The 21,048-nt window shown below is 41.0% G+C and overlaps 1 protein-coding gene across 7 annotated transcripts in view; it reads right to left on the bottom strand.

Moving 5' to 3' along the window:
* Positions 1–2,595: 2,595 nt before the first annotated feature.
* Positions 2,596–21,048, bottom strand: part of LOC130358518 (WD repeat-containing protein 49-like) — a 148,293-nt gene continuing 129,840 nt past the window's right edge. For 6 of the 7 annotated variants that reach the window (XM_056561861.1, XM_056561863.1, XM_056561859.1 and 3 more), the window contains exons 28-30: positions 12,650–12,846; positions 11,671–11,774; positions 3,189–5,913 (exon numbers count right to left, since the gene is read on the bottom strand). In XM_056561861.1, coding sequence (XP_056417836.1) covers positions 5,745–5,913; positions 11,671–11,774; positions 12,650–12,846 — 470 coding nt within the window. In that variant the 3' untranslated portion in view covers positions 3,189–5,744. Of the gene's footprint in view, positions 3,129–3,188; positions 5,914–11,670; positions 11,775–12,649; positions 12,847–21,048 lie in introns of those variants that run through there. The other variant, XM_056561862.1, reaches the window with a different exon arrangement.

Below are 21,048 nucleotides of genomic sequence, written 5' to 3'. Positions count from 1 at the left end.
AAAACACGGATTGTGGAGCACTTGATAATCCCAACAGAGAGTCTCTATGCTCAGTGATCCATGTCTGACCTTTCTAAGGCTGGGTTCACACCACGTTTTCTGGTCGACCACGTTTTTGCCTGCGGTCGGGAAACCGGTCACTCCGGTCGGCTCATAGACTTGCATTAACCCCTTAACGACGCAGGACGTATATTTACGTCCTGCGCCGGCTCCCGCGATATGAAGCGGGATCGCGCTGCGATCCTGCATCATATCGCTTCGGTCCCGGCGCTCATCAACGGCCAGGACCCGCGGCTAATACCACACATCCCCGATCGCGGCGATGTGCGGTATTAACCCTTTAGAAGCGGCGGTCAAAGCTGACCGCCGCTTCTAAAGTGAAACTGAAAGTATCCCGGCTGCTCAGTCGGGCTGTTCGGGACCGCCGCGGTGAAATCGCGGCGTCCCGAACAGCTGATCGGACATCGGGAGGGCCCTTACCTGCCTCCTCGGTGTCCGATCGACGAATGACTGCTCCGTGCCTGAGATCCAGGCAGGAGCAGTCAAGCGCCGATAATGCTGATCACAGGCGTGTTAATACACGCCAGTGATCAGCATAGGAGATCAGTGTGTGCAGTGTTATAGGTCCCTATGGGACCTATAACACTGCAAAAAAAATGTTAAAAAAAAAGTGTTAATAAAGGTCATTTAACCCCTTCCCTAATAAAAGTTTGAATCACCCCCCTTTCCCATAAAAAAAATAAAACAGTGTAAAAAAAATAAAAAATAAACATATGTGGTATCGCCGCGTGTGTAAATGTCCGAACTATAAAAATATATCATTAAATAAACCGCACAGTCAATGGCGTACGCGCAAAAAAATTCCAAAGTCCAAAAAAGCGTATTTTGGTCACTTTTCATACCATTAAAAAAATGAATAAAAAGTGATCAAAAATTCCGATCAAAACAAAAATCATACCGATAAAAACTTCAGATCACGGCGCAAAAAATGAGTCCTCATACCGCCCTGTACGTGGAAAAATAAAAAAGTTATAGGGGTCAGAAGATGACATTTTTAAACGTATAAATTTTCCTGCATGTAGTTATGATTTTTTCCAGAAGTGCGACAAAATCAAACCAATATAAGTAGGGTATCATTTTAACCGTATGGACCTACAGAATAATGATAAGGTGTAATTTTTACCGAAATATGCACTGCGTAGAAACGGAAGCCCCCAAAAGTTACAAAATGGCGGGTTTTTTTCGATTTTGTCGCACAATGATTTTTTTTTTCCGTTTCGCCGTGCATTTTTGGGTAAAATTACTGATGTCACTGCAAAGAAGAATTGGCGACGCAAAAAATAAGCCATAATATGGATTTTTAGGTGGAAAATTGAAAGGGTTATGATTTTTAAAAGGTAAGGAGGAAAAAACGAAAGTGCAAAAACGGAAAAACCCTGAGTCCTTAAGGGGTTAAATACGGTTCCCGAATACGGCTGAGTGCGGGCGCCGTGATTAAGCCCCGCCCCCGTCCTCCAAACCGTATACGGTAACCGTATTTAAGAAAACGTGGTGTGAACCCAGCCTAACCAAGAGGGGAGTGTAGGTTTTGCTGTTTTTTGGCTGTTCCAACCTTTTTTTTTCCCATGGTATTTACTAATTTACTCCACTTTGGAAACGTTATACATGCTTACGTTATGCATGCTTTAAAGTGTAGGGTTTTTTTTCCCCTGAAAATTCACATAATTTTCAGAGTGTTTTTTGTAAAAGACGCGTGATTTGGGATGAAATGTAGGGAACACGCCTCTTTTCCCGAAAACCACACCCATTTTGTAAGTTTTTTTTTTCACCCTGATTTTGATTCTGTCAGTTTTTTTCTGTCGCATGGTCTGTGCGACAGAATTTAGGCACAAAACCCGAAAAAAAAGAGTAGGAATCCTGTTAGTAAATGAGGGCCATAACGGATACAACATCCATATTACAATCATAGGCATGGAGAGGATTGGGCTCATGCACTATTCACATGAGAAGGGTTTTGGATACTGCAGTAAAGAGTGCCTGTCACCAAATAAAACTTTTAAGATACTGTAGTGTTCCTTGTGTAATTAGCAGACACTTTCCCATTCACTTGCTTTTACAATTATCAACATAAATATGTTTAAAATGTAATAGAAAAAACAGCCATTAGGTGGTTCTGTTCTGTTACCTGCTGCAATTAAAACAGTGAGTTTGGTCTCCTCCGGGCCTGGCAGGAGACCAAACTCAGGAAGTGCTTCTCTGCACTGAGCTTGATTGACAGTTGCACAGAGCCTCACTGAAAGCTGCACAGAGCTTGAGGTCTTTTATTCATTACAGCTCTGCAACAATGTGAGGGCGGAAGTGGTTTCCCAGAAGGCTTCAGTGATGTCATTCCTGCTGGGAAATGTCCACTTTCTCCTGCTGGGAGACTGCACTATATGAGAAAGAATAAAAGTGATATACACAGCTTTTCAAAGCTCTGAATTTATTTTTTAAGTGTGGGAGGGTTGTTAGGAGTAGTTAGGAAACATAGCCTGAGTTAGTTTAGAAAAGTTTATTTGGTGACAGGTACTTTTTAAGAAATGCCAGCTCCTTGTGGTCTGAACAATCATTGGGACTTAATAGAATATCTTCTTATTCCTCTTACTACTGAGATCGCATACAATGTTACCATAGACCAGTTTTGTATTTTTAGTTGTGATTTCTACTCTGACCTCCATCTGTGCAGACGCCTTTATGTCCAGGAATCGGAAGCCGTCTTGGGATGGGAATGATGAATTCAGCAAGTTGAGTTTGTTGCACCCAGCATCCCATCCGGGGGCACGTAGGCTGCGATGGGGACTACCACCAGACTTATGGACGACCTGGCATGGTTGCCCTCTGATGTTATTACTTCAGATGAAAAATCACTGCAACATTTGTTTATGTGGCCCAACCATGCCAAAGATGCCGATCACTGTATATATGTAAACCTTACAGAGATCTCTCCTAGAATAGTGTCATATATGCACCAGTAGGAATTCTGTCTGGAACACTTTATTGATAGTAGGTCGCAGATTTATAGCCGTAGACCCATGTTTTGTGGAAATTTCTTTTGACAGCCGATTGATAACTTCAATTCATTTTTTATTCTTAGAAAAAGAATAGAAATAAAATAAAGTCATAAAAATCCAGTGTAAAGTCTCAAAAAAGCTTTATTAAGAGCTAACACATGGAAGGAGACAGAACATCAGAGAAGCAGAATGTCTAACAACAAAGTCTTTGTGTGAGCTAAACCTTGTAACATCGCTGCACAGTCTAAATTCATACAAGAACTGTCGGGCACATTTCTTAAAGGTGTACTCCACTGCCCCAGTGTTCGGAACATTGTGTGCGGGTTGCAGAGGTCGTGATGTCACGCTGCCATGCCCCCTCCCATAGACCTGCATTGAGGGGGTGTTGTGTGACGTCACGAGGGGCGTGACCGTGATGTCACTACCCCCACAGCCCACACCCAGCATTCGGAACAAAATGTTCCTAATGCTGGGGCAGTGGAGTACTCCTTTAAAGCATGGAAGCCATGGAAGCCATTCAGATCTCAGCATTCACTTCCTAAATTTTTGGGGGAAAATGAAAGCTGCACCGTGATTAGTTGTTATGGTAAACAGGACAATTTTTTTTAGTTAAGGTCTCAGTTATTTAGACTAACAGAAAATGTGATATTAGATATTAGAGGAGCTTGAGTTACAACAAGGCTAAATAGATAGTATTGATAACATAGGGCTACTTTCTGAGGGGTGGGGGTACTTGTACTTCTGTAGTAAAAGTAGAGGTTAACTATGAGAAATAATGGAAGCTCATTGTATTTATTATCAGGTCAAAAAGGACATGTGGCCCAAATAAAAAATGAAGTTATTTGTAGCCCAGAATGTCCTGATTTTAATGCAGTTTTTATTTCTTTGCTACCCCATACTATTTTTAGGCTATAGGGATTTTACTGTTTGAATATCTGCACTTTTGCCTAAATTGTCAGATGGGCAGGATCCTCATTTAAAAAAAAGGGGTGTGAATCAATCCCAAGGGGGCGTGAATATCAGGCTGAGGGGGTGTAAATCAGACTACTTCCTCTGGGCCTAGCATTCACACACACCTTTTTGATAAAAAGTTCACAACTATATGATTATTTAGGGAAGCATGCATTCAGCTAGATAGTGAAAGTGCTGTATCTGGGTAATGGTAGGGTGTAGCAACAAAGTAATGCAAAACTATATTAAAAAAAACATTTTGTTTTTATACTGACCCCAGGTCCACATTAAAGGAGTACTCTGGTAAGAAAACATTTTTTTTCATATCTATTGGCTCCAGAAAGTCAACCAGATTTGTAAATTACTTCTATTAATAAATCTTAATCCTACCAGCACTTATCAGCTGCGAAAACTGAGTAATTCTTTTTTGTCCACTAATAGTGCTCTCTGCTGACACCTCGGTCTGTCTCAGGAACTGTCAAGAGCAGGATAGGTTTGCTATGGGGATTTGTTCCTGCTCTGGATATTTCCTGACATGTACAGATGTGTCAGCAGAGAGCACTGTGGTCAGACTCAACTTCAGCAGCTGATAAGTACTGGTAGGATTAAGTTTTTTTAATAGAAGTCATTTCTGTTGTCATGTCTGTATTGGCCTGTGTTCACACACAGCTATTGGTTTGTTTGTGTGTGAACAGTTTTATGTTCCCTGGTCAGGGAATAGTTAATAGTCTTTGATTTGCTAGCCAATAGCTCCTTAGGTGTGTCTATTTAAAGTCAGCCTAGCCTAGCCTCAGGGCTGGTGATACTTCATTATATCCTAACTTGCTAAGATGCTGGACATGCTGCATGGAGCTCTTGGTGAAACACTCTTTGTTTGAGCTTTTAATCTTCTATATCTGTTTTAGCATGCACTTTGTATTTTCTGGTTTTAGCCAATGTTAGTTGGCATGCTCTTAGTAGATTTTTAGCTGTGTTTGTTTGTCGGTTTTTGGATTTGTATGCTCTTTTTGCTATGTGTCTGTTCACACTGGGTTTTTTCTCCCGTTTATATGATGTTCTGTGTTTTATATTTCTGTTTTCCTACTGGGTCAGCTTCTGACCACACTGTGGAGTGTGCCGCTGGCCAGTAGTCTATTTGGATTTATTATTATCCCCTTCCTGCTATAGGACATATGCATACGTCCAATCATCCGACACGTTCGCGCAATTGGACGTATGCATACGTCATAGCGATCTCCTGCGCTGCCGCGGGCAGCGCAGGAGATCGGCGACGGGAACCGGACGTCAATCACAGCCGGAGTCCCGCCGCAGCTGCCGGAGCCGCGATCGCGCCGGTCCCGGTAGCATTAACCCCATAGATGCCGTGATAAATCCTGATCATGGCATCTATGGTGTTGACAGAGGGAGCACTCTCCCCATGTTCTCCAACGGCGGCGCCGCGATACAATTGCGGGTTGCCGTTGGTTGCTATGGCAGCAGGAGGTCAGATCATGACCTCCTGTATGCCTGCTACGGAAGCCTGTGAGATCCAGGCAGAGGCTGGATCACACAGGCTGTAGTGTCTGCAGCTTATCAGGTTATACTGTACTATACTATACTTATACAGTACAAATGTATTTCAGCATAGTATAACGTGTAAAAAATAAATAAATAAATGTTCTTCAATAAAAGTATGAAGTGTAAAAAAAAAATTTTTAAATGCCCCTTTCCCAATAAAACTTTTAACCAAGCCTTTCAGTCATCTCAGGAAGATACAAAGCTCTGGAATGGATCAGTACCAGCTACAGACATATCCGGCTTTTCAAAACTCACAGGATTATTTTCAAGGTCGAAGCATTGAAGATTGTGAAAGGCATTGGGTCCACCATGATCCAGAGGCTTGTGTGCCATCTTGTATTTCTCATGACGTAACCTGCAGGGACAAACAGAAACAAGACAATGGGCAAATATATGTCAGGTCTAAGAAACTTTTTCCAAACAAAATTATTTCTATGATGTTGTTAAAATTTTAACAGGTTAACAGGTTTTTACCAAGAAAACAATTTGTCCTTTTTCCCACCTTAGAAAACCCATAGACTGAAAAGTTGTAGAAGTCTGTAGATAAGGTTGTAACATGATTATATTAGCCTTGCACGTCCGTAGGGGATTTATATTAAAGCATATGTGGAGTTAATCAATGTTTTATATTGAAGTTCTATTTGTTAACCAAAAAGAACAATGTCCCATATAGATTATTCATGCATAGTGTATTTAATATTTATATCATGCACCTTTATGTAATAGCCATACTTTAAAAAGTATATGACATGCCCAAAAAGGAGAGAATTTGTTCACATTGCTGTGTGTGTCACATTCTCCCCAACATGCTGTGCGATCCTTCAGAGAGAACAATACTGAGCTACTTGAGAAAATTGTACTCGCCCAAAATCTGAAGATTACTTCGACAGTTCTATAAAGTATAAAATAAATATCAAGAAGACGAGGGACTCCAGTCCAGTTATTACAGCTATCTGACAGTAAAACTCGCCTTGGGATTTGCAGGGACTAACAGGTTGACACAACATGGAGTAACACCAGACTTTCAAAAGAGTGTTTCCCAATTTGTGATCTCATATATATATATATATATATATATATATATATATATATTATTTTTTATTAAATCTAAAATGAATAACAGAAAAATTACATGATAGGACTGCTAGGACCATAACTCTATGGAAACCTGGTAATTGGTTCTGAAGCCCCAAAATGTCATCCAAAACAGGAAAATGAGGATTGATGAAGTAGATACTGATATAACCCCCCCCCCCCCTCGCCCTTTAATCAGCATATCAAATTTATTAATCCACTATAACCTTCCCAACTCCCTGGAAACCACCCACCTCGTCCCCTCTTCCTCCCCCCCTCCTCTCCATCCCATCTCCTCTCCCTCACAGCACACTCCTCCTTTTCCCCTCAACCTAATCCCCTTAGTATTTCATCGTATTCTGATGTATCTTGAAAATATTTGCAATCTAGCCATGTACTTCTTTATTTGAAACCAACAAAGAAAATAACCACTCTAAAGCGGACCAAATAAAAATATATATCAAGCTTTATTAATATTCAACAAAAAGACATGTATAAAAGCAACATGGCATGGACACAAAAGAAAGGTGGGAACCAGGGAGCAGTGGGGAGAGAACAGAATGCTGGATGGTGATCCAGCACATATGAACTACACCACAGTTTGGGTGTGTTACAGTATTAACAGGTGTGTAATGCAGAAAAAGTTATGTGAATCACAGAAAAAGATAACCAAGAATGGCAGAGTAAATGGAGGGAGCCAGAGAGCAGTGCCAGCTGGCGTCCAGGCTAATAAGCCACAGGTTACAACAGTGAAAGGTAAGTAACAAAAGGTAACAAGAGATAACAAGAAGCCCCCCCCCCCCCCCCCCACACACACTTCCCGGTAACCCACCAAACCTCCCACGCGTTTCACCCAGCGGGGCTTTGTCCAGGAGTCCTAGAGAAGTAGAGAATATATATAGGTTTGCATTTGGTATATCCTTGTGTTGTAACCGAAAATAGGCCGGGGTCATAGATATTTATTTCCTGATAGTCTTGTGAACCCTCCTCCAGAAATCAGCAAGGACGGGACATGTCCAAAAAATATAGAGGATAGTGCCCTCCATATTACCACAGCGCCAGCTTATTGTGTTATGCTGTGCTTATGTTTTGTTAATCAAACTCGGGACGCTATACCATCTGGTTATTATCTTATAGTTAGCTTCTTGAGAGCCGGTACTAATCGCTGAGTAGTGTGCTAGTTTAAAGATCCTAAACCACTCCACTTTGCCATACACATTTCTTTTAATCCAGAGGCTTTTTCTAAGTACCACCCTGGGTTTGATATACAATGGATATAGTGTCTTAGCTGCATAACCCTCCAATTACCCAATGGAATAGGTGATACTATTTCAGATACATCTAGCCTAAGTGCGCAACCCTCAGAAGACTTACACAAAATAGATTAGAATCTATCCATTGTTGAAATACTGGATCTTTTAAACTGGAAGGGAACACTGGGTTCCCTATTATTGGTATTAATGGCGAATCACTTGGAAGAAAGAATTTACGCACTTTAGGATGTTCGCACACTTCTAGGGTTGGACCAATCATTGGGTAATGCCTCAGGCCCGCGATCTTAATATCTTGACCCCATAGTAAGCATCTAAGCAAGATTTTAGATTCCGCCTGTTCCACCGTGACCCAGGGTTTTGAGTTTGCCTGTCTGCACCAATCATTCACCTGTAAAAGGTGTGGCGCTATATAATACCTCTTAAGATCTAGTAAGCCTACTCCCCCTTTTTCCTTAGGCAGATGTATTGTTTCTTTTTTTATTCTTGATCTTTTTCCTCCCCAGATAAACTTATTCTGTACAGCTGCCATATCCTTAAAAAAGACTTGTGGTATTTTTACCGGGAGACACTGAAAAATATATAGACCTTTCAGGTCTAATGCTGAGTGCAAACCTAGATATACAGATTTAAAAGCTCCTGATCAGGGGTTTAGGCAGATTGATATATCTTTTAGTTTCTATCGTTAGTTGGCTAACTTCCGGCACAACATTTTGGCGCATAGTGAGGCAATTCAGACCATGCACCATTCCTGATGTACAAAATAGAATTTTGACACTCTCATATGTATTGCGTAGCTGTTTTTTCAATGAAGGAGGGCATGTTTCGGCAGTAGCCTTTCCTGATAAAGCATGCCCCTTTTGCAGGCTATGCCTCCTGGTTGAGCACAGTGATTTTTTTCCTTTTTTTTTTTGGCACACAAAGCATAATAAATGTGCCTCAGTTGCGGTCCACCGCCATTTTGGTGCACCTGTAATCACATTTTTCGCTCATCCAGCCTAGTTAATGTGGGCCAGTGTGGCTATGTTCACATTTAGTATTTTGGTCCATTTTCAGAATTGTAAAACAGGTCTTGTTTTACAGATCAAAAATGGCTAAAAAAAAAACTGTATGGGAACAGAAAGGTTTTTTTTATACATTTAATTAGGGAGTAGTGAGGTGTCTATGGGTGAGATGTGAATGTAATGCACAGTTTGTGATGCCAGGGCAACGTTACCTTCACATTCCGAGGTTGAGATAGCTCTCCTGGGCCAAGTGCAGGGACAATGATGACCAGGTTACAGAAAAATAGTTTTACTGAGGCAGGGATGTTGTTACAGCCTTCACAGTACAGATTTGTGCAGAGGGAAGTGCAGAGTGAGCCCGGAAAACCTTGCAGGGACTTGTAGTTGCTGAAACTGCAGATTTGAGCTAATGACAGCCCACACACAACATTTTGCCAACAGGACAACATCCAGTATTACTGAGCTCCAGTCCCTGTTGTGCAGCGCTTGTGCAGGTTTCGTGATATAATGTCACTGGCCTACTTAGTCAATCAGTGGCTGAGGCGAGACACCTATGTGGCCACTGATGGTCTGAGTGGGCCTGTGATATCACAGTTCTAAACCTGCAAGCACCACACAGTAAGGACCAGAGCTCGGTAATACCAGTGGTGGCACAGGGACCAGGAAGGTAAGGTGTGTTTTTTTTTTTTTGTTTACTCAATTCTTAGCAAATGTATAAAAACCTTGCTGCCTTAGACTTACAGAATGGTCCTCTATTTAGGACCTTCTCTATTTGAGTGGTAAGCTGGTAACAAAGAGAAGCTTCCATTTAGGTGGACTGGGTCAGCCCATGTATCACATAGTTGGCGGTTCATTTCAATGGCTAGCCTGTAATATCACAGGGCCAGGGACTCAGAAGAGGGGTACTCTAAAGGGGAAAAAAATGTTTTATGGCACCAGTTTATTCCTCCAGAGTGCGCATTTAAAAAAAACTAAAAGAAAAGACAAACAAATAAAAAAAAACATATCTCTGTGGCCCTGAAACAGGGTACCCCTTTATGAAACTAGAGGCATCCTCCTAAAAGTACTATTTAGCCTTCCAATGGATTCACAAGTGCTCGATAACTAGCAGATGTAGTTCTTTATTCCCTTTCCTGTTGCCTGCACAGAGTATACACATAATTCATTAATCTACCTGCAGGCACAGCTGGAATCCTTAAATATCATTTAGGAAATGGTGCGCGGTAGAATAAGAGCGGTTACTAGGTTACTGAGCTTTCTTCTGGCAATACCTTTCTTAATTAGTTCAACATAGGGAACATCATAATAACAAAATCCAGGAAAATTAAGTTGTAATGATTACTGATAGCAACAAAAAAAAAATCTGCATAGCAACTAAAAGGGTATTAAAAGATGACAAAAGTCCATAGCTCTTATGAACATACTGATAATTATACATCAGATCATATGGCAAAAGACTGTAGTGCAATACATTTTCTTGTATACCAGATTCTACCACCGATGATAGATAGATACAAAAAAGGAGATTCACCACAGCACGCACAGGATGAAGTGAAAAGTGTAGCTTTATTCCAAGCACAACCGGCAACGTTTCGGTTACGCCATTGTAACCTTCCTCAAGCACATTGCTTGAGGAAGGTTACAATGGCGTAACCGAAATGTTTCCAGTTGTTCGTGGAATAAAGCTACACTTTTCACTTCATCCTGTGCGTGCTGTGGTGAATCTCCTATTTTGTATCTGCCTGTTGCCCTGAAACAGGGACCCCTCACCTATAGCACCTGAATGCTGAGTGTTGCTGCTTCTTCTTTTCTATTGTAGATAGATAGATATGAGATGGATAGATATAGCAGCGTTAAAAAAGTGTTTTAGATGTTTTTGCTTATTGATTATTTTTGGCCCATAAATGAACACAGTGGCCCTCATTTACTATTGCAAACCTGACATGTTTTGTCGGGTTGTGCGCCAGATTCTGTTGCATTGCGTCAGAAATTCTGTCTGTGCCAGAATTTGCACCAGAATTTGCGCCAGAATTGAAAAAACCCCAACTAACTCTCCATTTTTCTAAGAAAACCCAAAAAAGGGGTGTGGTCACTGGGGAAAGGGGGTGTGGTCTTGGAAAAGGGGCGTGTTCCCGACATTTTCACAAAAACCCAACAAAGCAAAATGTAGGGAAACTTTAGTAAATACCACGGAAAATAAATTGTAGGGGATTAAAACCCACAAAGAAACCTATACTCCACTCTTAGTAAATAAGGGCCAGTATTTTGGTCCACATTTTGGTCACTATGTTACCAGAACCAAGAGTGGAACCGACACTGAAAAAACTATAATGGAAAAATTTGCACCTTTTTCTGAATTTTGGACCCACTCCTGATTTTGGAAAAAAAAATACTGACCCAAAAAAGATCAAAATACTGTGGGTGCACGTAGCCTTAAGATTGATGGGATTCCTAGAACTTGAACCCTCACCAGCCATAATATTATGGCCGATCCTAGTGATAGTCCTTAACATTGTATGATGGGAATACCTCATATCAGGGCATCCAAAGGAGAAATCTCTTGGGCTCAGCCTGGCGTTTACACCTCTATGTTCTAGCAATTGTTTGGATCTCCACTGACGTGTCTCTATCCCAAACTAGAGATGAAGGTTACCTGGAGTTTTCATTTAAATGTGTAACTGTAGAAACATTTTCAGAGAAGCCTCCTCTTATGTCTATACATATCTTTATCATCTGGATATCCTATCACAATATACATCTCACCTTTTTCCATTGCTATGGGAGAGATTCTGCTTGTTGATTTCCTCCTGGATATCTTCCTCCGTTACAGTGAGCAGTGAGGATTTCGCATTGTAGTTTATTTCATTCTGCAAAATACAGCAAAGTGATATGACACAGGAGACTAAAGTTAGCAGATGCAACATAAAAATATGTTATTGCTGATTTTTACTATTATGAGTAACATTTCTGGAAGGACACAGTAGAGCGCTTTCTGCTCTATTTCTTATTTCTAAGAATACATTGTATGCAGACTTTGCATGGAGCAGAGGTGGTCCCACAATAAAAAATGGGACTTCCTGTTATTGCCGGTATAGATATTTTCTATCTTCCTCTACATCCTTGATGGACATGAAGATGCCAGGAATCTCTTAAAGCTGTATTCCAGGAAACCCAACTTTTCCCTACAGGATAGGAGATAAGTGTCTGATCATGTCCCATGGAGATGAGCAGGAGTGACCATCCCTCAGCTGAGTGGGCCATTACTTCTGTTTGTTCCGGAAGGTGGTAACCTAAGCGATCTAAGGACAGGTAGCTGGGCCTTGTACAGGAGATTGCGGGGAATCTCAGTGGTCTGACCCCATGCGATCAGACACGTATGCTTTATCCTGTTGATTTGGGATAAGTTCAGTTCCCAGAAGTTCCTCTTAAACCTATGTTCACACAGGTGTGCTCTAGCTCCCACCTTCCAAGCCTAGCGCAAGTAAAAGCCCGCTCAACCAATCACTGGCTGAGTTGGAGGTCCCGTCACTTGCACTCATCTCCAACTCATCAAGGCCAGATGCACCAAGGACAGATAAGAAGCGAGGCCCTGTACAGGAGATTGCGGGGGGTCACAGCAGTCAGAACCCCAAAGATCAGACACTTATTCTCTATCCTGTCGGTAGGGATTATGTTTCAGTTCCCTGGGCTGGCCCATTGTATGGTCACATTTAATACCCAATTTGACAACCCCTTCTAATACCTTTATCTTTATGTCTAATGTTTCTTTTGGTTCCTCCGTCTCTTGAGTAGTCATTTCTTCCGGTTCATCTGTGGGCTGCTCGAGCACAGGATGTACGGGCATGCTCTCTGGGTCAATGAGGATCTCATAGGGCACCATGGGATGTTTCCAAGATGCTGGGGTAAACACCTCCCATGGATCTGCCTGGCCAAATGTTCCTGGAATAATAAAGGGGATGTAACTTAAAGGTTCTATAATTTCCATCTATTAGTTCAGTGTTCTCATGTGTAAATATTGATTATAAGGATTAAAGTCTTTTGACACACAGTTTTGCTAACCAAAGCCCTTCTGATCCTTTAGCTACTAAATTGCTGTTTTAATAGGATTAGTTGGCAGTAAACTTCATGCCAGGGAGTTGGCACTGTCATGTAACAAACACTTTTGTTTATTATTAGGTCTCGGTGGGGCATAAATGACAACACACCATCTGGGAATGGGACTTTGAATATGACTAGAAGACAGTTTGCTTTGTTCTTATTTGGCTTAAGCCGAGTGTACAGAGAAATATATTTCCATTTCCAAGCGCTGATTCAATATTTTCTGGTTTCTGTGAATGACTTCTGTACAATATTCAATCAATTCGCATAGATGGAGAATATTTAGTACTAGACACATTTGTTTACAGCAGTTGGTAACGTCATGTGACGCCTACTATCATTTGTATTGTTTATTTTCTTTTTATGTTGTTTAGAAGGATGACAATAATGTCTCATGCAGGCATTCTTACTGTGCGCCTTTACCAGACCTCCATGTACAATCAATTTTGACCCATATGTATTCAGAGGTATTGCTATATGCATGTATTTGTATGATATTCTGCTATATGCATGTATTTGTATGATATTCTGCTATATGCATGCATTTGTATGATATTCTGCTATATACATGTATTTGTATGATATTCTGCTATATACATGCATTTGTATGATATTCTGCTATATGCATGTATTTGTATGATATTCTGCTATATACATGTATTTGTAAGATATTCTGCTATATTCATGTATTTGTATGATATTCTGCTATATGCATGTATTTGTATGATATTCTGCTATATGCATGTATTTGTATGATATTCTGCTATATCCATGTATTTGTATGATATTCTGCTATATGCATGCATTTGTATGATATTCTGCTATATGCATGTATTTGTATGATATTCTGCTATATGCATGTATTTGTATGATATTCTGCTATATGCATGTATTTGTATGATATTCTGCTATATGCATGTATTTGTATGATATTCTGCTATATGCATGTATTTGTATGATATTCTGCTATATGCATGTATTTGTATGATATTCTGCTATATGCATGTATTTGTATGATATTCTGCTATATGCATGTATTTGTATATTTTGCTATATGCATGCATTTGTATGATATTCTGCTATATGCATGTATTTGTATATTTTGCTATATGCATGCATTTGTATGATATTCTGCTATATGCATGCATTTGTATGATATTCTGCTATATGCATGCATTTGTATGATATTCTGCTATATGCATGTATTTGTATGATATTCTGCTATATGCATGTATTTGTATGATATTCTGCTATATGCATGCATTTGTATGATATTCTGCTATATGCATGCATTTGTATGATATTCTGCTATATGCATGCATTTGTATGATATTCTGCTATATACATGTATTTGTATGATATTCTGCTATATACATGTATTTGTATGATATTCTGCTATATGCATGTATTTGTATGATATTCTGCTATATACATGTATTTGTATGATATTCTGCTATATACATGTATTTGTATGATATTCTGCTATATGCATGCATTTGTATGATATTCTGTTATATGCATGCATTTGTATGATATTCTGCTATATGCATGTATTTGTATGATATTCTGCTATATACATGTATTTGTATGATATTCTGCTATATACATGTATTTGTATGATATTCTGCTATATGCATGTATTTGTATGATATTCTGCTATATACATGTATTTGTATGATATTCTGCTATATACATGTATTTGTATGATATTCTGCTATATGCATGTATTTGTATGATATTCTGCTATATGCATGTATTTGTATGATATTCTGCTATATGCATGTATTTGTATGATATTCTGCTATATGCATGTATTTGTATGATATTCTGCTATATGCATGTATTTGTATGATATTCTGCTATATGCATGCATTTGTATGATATTCTGCTATATGCATGTATTTGTATATTTTGCTATATGCATGCATTTGTATGATATTCTGCTATATGCATGCATTTGTATGATATTCTGTTATATGCATGCATTTGTATGATATTCTGCTATATGCATGTATTTGTATATTTTGCTATATGCATGCATTTGTATGATATTCTGCTATATGCATGCATTTGTATGATATGTATAATGAAAATGTTATTGTTTAATTATTTTGTGGCCTTAAGAACCATATTGTTTATACCTGAATAGGTTTTCATTTAAAGTGGACCTGTCAGAAGGAATAAAATTAGACCTGTTGCTATACAGGGTTCAGTATTAGGTTGAAAGATGTATCCCAGGATATTTTTCTCCTTCAGCCTTTGAGCCCATGATGACAAGAGAGCATCTTTATGTTATACAAACTGAAGGTAAAGACCAATTGAAGGGGTACTCCGGTGGAAACCTTTTTTATTTATTTTTTTTCAAATCAACTGGTGCCAGAAAGTTAAACAGATTAGTAAGTTACTTCTATTAAAAATCTTAATATTTCCAGTACTTATCAGCTGCTGTATGCTCCAGAGGAAGTTGAGTTGTTCTTTTCTGTCTGACCACAATGCTCTCTGCTGGCACCTTTGTCCATGTCAGGAACAGTTCAGAGCAGGAAAGGTTTGCTATGGGGATTTGCTCCTACTCTGGACAGTTCCTGACATGGACAGAGGTGTCAGCAGAGAGCACTGTGGTCAGACAGAAAAGAACAACTCAACTTCCTCTGAAGCATATGGCAGCTGATAAGTACTGGAAAGATTAAGATTTTTTTCTGTAGAAGAAATTTACAAATCTGTTTAACTTTATGGACCCAGTTGATATGAAACTAATTGTTTTTCACCTGAGAACCCCTTTAAGGCTAAAGTGGTGACAACCTAAATCTTTCTTGCATGTGTTTTGAGGGGCTTAAAAAGTAAGAACCAGCGATAAGTTTGTTAGTGGTATAGGTGGTTGATTAGAGTGCTGTGGGAGAGGTGCAACAGGGCACTATTAGGCTAGGCTTCCACACAGGCTTTTTTCTGGCTTTTTTTTTGGGGGGGGGGGGGAAACTGCCACTGCGGTTTTTGAGCCAAAGCTAGAAGTGTATTCAAAAGGAATGGGAAATAAAAAGGAAGAACTTACACTTCTCCTTCCTACTAGATCCATTTCTGACTTTGACTCAAAACCTGCAGTGGCAGTTTTCCATAAATAAAACGCAAGAAAAAAACCAGTGTGGAAACCTAACCATGGGCCATGGTCACACTGCGGAACCTCCAAGCTAAATTCTGTGGAAATATTCCGCTTGGACATTCCACATCAGCAGAGTCCCATTCATTTCAATGGGATTCTGCTGCACCGTGCACATGGCGGAACCTGTCCAATGTTTCTGTGGATTCTGTTAGGAAATGTGTTTTCCAGGTGAACATTCTGCACATTATACACCATGTGAACATAGCCTAAAAGGGGTTATCCAGGATTAGAAAAACAGTGCCACACCTGTCCTCAGGTTGTGCTTGGTATTGCAGCTCAACTGCAGTAAAGGGAGCCAAGTTGTAATTCCACACAACCTGAGGACAGATGTGATGCTATTTTTTTCTATTCCTGGATAACCCCTTTAGTGATTGACTATGCAACATATATCATGGGTGGTTGTATTCTGTTTCCACCATCTTGGGCATCAACAGAGCTTTTCTTATCCCTGATAAAAAAAATAAAAAAAACAGCCGCAACAAGAGCTTTTTATAGTTATAATGTCGTGAAGCTCCATATTGACTGGTCATGGTCAGGTGGAAAGGAAGAGGATATACAGGCAGTAGGTGGCGTATTCCTCCTGCTGTCTACAAATCAGCCATGTACATCACCTATAATTATTTCTCATAATTGTAAGTAGGAAAACACCAGAGATCTGACACAGAAATGAAGTGTTTCATCTTATAAAATTAAATGTTTTTTTCTTATCCTTCGGTGATAGACGCCAACACCGACAATGATGCTATAATTGTGTCTGATTTTAGTTGATGTACTTCACAGGCTGCTATAATTAATTCAATCCCGTCTAGTCCCACTGATTAATGATGTTACTGACGGGGAGAGAGATTACAAGATAACTGGATCTATTAACTCAAGTTCACATCGACTGAGACTACTTGCAAGTCAATTTCCTCCGGGGAGCCCATGCTTTCTGTGGATGCCAAAAATCCAGACGCAGCCAACTACAAAGGCTAATTCAGTGAAGAAAACGAGGGGAGTAAGGCACAATTCACACCGCTGTAGCGCTAGAAGGAATGATATGACTGATAGCTATCAGTATTAGAATAGAGACAAATATCTGGTAATGTCGAGCCACCTTGACACTATTGGGAGATTTATCAATACCTGCGCAGAGGAAAAGCTGACCAGTTGTCCATAGCAACCAATCAGCTCGCTTCTTTCATTTTTAAAAAGGCCTCTGAAAAATTAAAGAAATCCGATTGGTTGCTATGGGCAATTGGTCAACTTTTCCTCTGCACAGGTTTTGATAAATCTCCCCATGTGTCTTTTAACCCCTTAAGGACGGAGCCCATTTTCACCTCTAGGACGAAGCCCTTTTTTGCAAATCTGACCACTGTCACTTCAAACATTAATAACTCTGGGATGCTTTTACTTATCATTCTGATTCCGAGATTGTTTTTTCGTGACATAATCTACTTTAACATAGTGGTAAATTTTTGTGGTAACTTGCATCCTTTCTTGGTGAAAAATCCCAAAATTTTATGAAAAAATGTAAAATTTTGCATTTTTCTAACTTTGAAGCTCTCTGCTTGTAAGGAAAATGGATATTCAAAAAAAAAACATTTTTTTGGATTCACATATACAATATGTCTACTTTATGATTGCATCATAAAATTGACGTGGTTTTACTTTTGGAAGACATCAGAGGGCTTCAAAGTTCAGCAGCAATTTTCCAATTTTTCACAAAATTTTCAAACTCACAATTTTTCAGGGACCAGTTCAGGTTTGAAGTGGATTTGAAGGGTCTTCATATTAGAAATACCCCATAAATGACCCCATTATAAAAAGTGCACCCCCCAAAGTATTCAAAATGACATTCAGTAAATGTTTTAACCCTTTAGGTGTTTCACAGGAAAAGCAGCAAAGTGAAGGAGAAAATTCAAAATCTTCATTTTTTACACTCGCATGTTCTTGTAGACCCAATTTTTACAAGGGGTAAAAGGAGAAAATGTATACTTATATTTGTAGCCCAATTTCTCTTGAGTAAGGAGATACCTCATATGTCTACGTAAAGTGTTCGGTGGGCGCAGAACAGGGCTCAGAAGGGAAGGAGCGACAAGGGGATTTTGGAGAGTACGTTTTTCTGAAATGGTTTTTGGGGGGCATGTCGCATTTAGGAAGCCCCTATGGTGCCAGAACAGCAAAAAAAAAAAAAAAACACATTTGTAACCCCATCTCTTCTGAGTATGGAGGTACCCCATAAGTGGACCTGAAGTGCACTGCGGACGAACTACAATGGTCAGAAGAGAAGGAGTCATATTTGGCTTTTTGAGAGCAAATTTTGCTCGGGGGGCATGTTGCATTTAGGAAGCCCCTATGGTGCCAGGACAGCAAAAAAAAACACATGGCATAGACCCATGTTACTAGACCCCTTGAGGAACGTAACAAGGGATAAAGTGAGCCTAAATACCCCACAGGTGTTTCACGACTTTTGCATATGTAAAAAAAAATATTTTTTTTTCACTAAAATGTGGGTTTCCCCCCAAATTTCACATTTTGCAAGGGTTAATAGCAGAAAAGGGGGGCGGCAGTGTACGTGTGTATATGTAGTGTTTTACTCTTTATTTTATGTTAGTGTAGTGTAGTGTTTTTAGGTTACATTCACACTGACGGCGGATTACACTGAGTCTCCCGCTAGTAATTTGAGCTGCGGCGGAAAATTTGCCGCAGCTCAAATTTGTAGCGGGGAACTCACTGTAATCTGCCGCCAGAGGGGGATCAAAACTACAACTCCCAGCATGCACTGACAGACCATGCATGCTGGGAGTTGTAGTTTTGCAACAGCTGGAGGCACACTGGCTGGAAAACCTTGAGTTAGGTTCTATGACCTAACTCAGTATTTTCCAACCAGTGTGCCTCCAGCTGTTGCAAAACTACAACTCCCAGCATGTACTGATTATGGAAGGGCATGCTGGGAGATGTAGTTATGCAATGGCTGGAGGCACGCAAGTACAACTCCCAGCATGCCAAGACAGCCTTATGCTGTTCCTGAATGCTGGGAGTTGTAGTTTTGCAAGATTTAGAGGGGTTCAGGTTGTAAATCACTGTCCAGTGGTCTCAAATCTGTGGCCCCCCAGATGTTGCAAAACTACAACTCGCAGCATGCCCAGACAGCAAACTGCTGTCTGGGCATGTTGAGAGTTGTAGTTTTGCAACATCTGGAGGGCTACAGTTTGAGACCACTTAGTGATCTACAACCTGAACCCCTCTAAATATTGCAAAACTACAAGTCCCAGCATGCCCACACAGCAAACAGCTGTCTGGGCATGCTGGGAGTTGTAGTTTTGCAACATCTGGAGGGCCACGGTTTAGAGACCACTGTAAACTGTGGCCCTCCGGATGTTGCTAGGCAACAACTCACCTAGCAGGGCCCGGAAGTATTGCTGCCGCCGCCGCCGCACGTGGTGGAGGATCGCGCTCGGGGATCCGGGATCCAGGTAAGGGACCTTCGGCGCCGACCTTCCCTGGACGGATCCCTCGTTTTGACCGGACACCGATAGGTGGGCAAAGCGGGGGAACCGAACTTTAACCCCACCTCCCCCGGTCTGCTATCGGTCGGTCGCTCGGCCGACCAATAGCAGGGATAGGAGGGGTGGCACCCCTGCCACCAAACTCCTATCCCTTCAGGGGGATCGAGGGTGTCTCGGACACCCCCGATCCCTCTTATTTTCCGGGTCACCAGTGACCCGTATGACCCGGAATCGCGCAGATCGCAGGTTTGAATTGACCTGCAATTTGCGCGCATCGCGGTCATGGGGGGGTCTCAGGTCCCCCCTCGGCGATGTGCCGGGATGCCTGCTGTTAGATAACAGCAGTCATCCCGGCCCGATCACCGCTACCGGTGACGCGGCGCTCCCGGAACCCCGCGACGTACATGTACGTCGCCGCGCCAAGTGACACTTTGCGGCACCGTACATGTACGTCGCTCGTCGTGAAGGGGTTAAAATGGTTCAATGCAGAAGACATGGGCAGCTAAGAGGTCTATGGTTCTTAGTCAGTTCATTCCAACCAGAACAACAACTCCCAGCATGTCCAGGCAGCCTTCGACTGCCTGGGCATGCTGGAAGTTGTAGTTTAGCAACAGTCGGAGGTACACTGGTTGGGAAACACATGTCTAAGAAGTGCATTTCTGGGTCTAGGATACACATTTCTATTCAAAGCTTCTTCAATGCCATAAGGGAGATTTATCAGAATCTGTGTAGAGGAAGAGTGGCACAGGTGCCCATAGCAACCAATCAGATTGCTTCTTTAATTTTAAAAGAATCCTCTGAACACAAAGCAATCTGATTGGTTGCTATGGGCAAATGCACCACTCTTTATCTACACAGGTTTTGAGAAATCTCCCCAATTGTCTGTAGAGGTTGTTTGTTCTCACATAAAGTCATACGCCCAGTTTTTTGCTTTCTTCTTGTAGCTTACATTTTTCTGGCCACTAAACAAATAATTGCTCATTCCTGCAAAAAGAATAAAAAAATGTTCCTTTAGGTAAATTGAAGTCTATGATGGACAGGATCCTTATCTCCTACAGATCCTCATCTTCTACAGATCCTTATCTCCTATGTGCCAGGAAGGATTGGGTCCTCATCTCCTAAGTGCCAGGATGGGTGGGGTCCTCATCTCCTAAGTGCCAGGATGGGTGGGCTCCTCATCTTAAAAGTGCCAGGATGGGTGGGCTCCTCATCTTAAACGTGGCAGGATGGTTGGGGTCCTCATCTACTACGTGGCAGGATGCTTGGGGTCCTCATCTACTATGTGCCAGGATGGTTGGGGCTCTCATCTCCTATGTGCCAGGATGCTTGGGGTCCTCGTCTAATATGTGCCAGGATGGTTGGGGTCCTCAACTACTATGGGCCAGGATGGTTGGGGCC

Source organism: Hyla sarda, chromosome 2 (assembly GCF_029499605.1).
Source record: "Hyla sarda isolate aHylSar1 chromosome 2, aHylSar1.hap1, whole genome shotgun sequence".
Taxonomy (NCBI): Eukaryota; Metazoa; Chordata; class Amphibia; order Anura; family Hylidae; genus Hyla; species Hyla sarda.
Note: the sequence above shows the minus strand (reverse complement) of the source record. Positions and strands in the feature narration are given on the sequence as shown.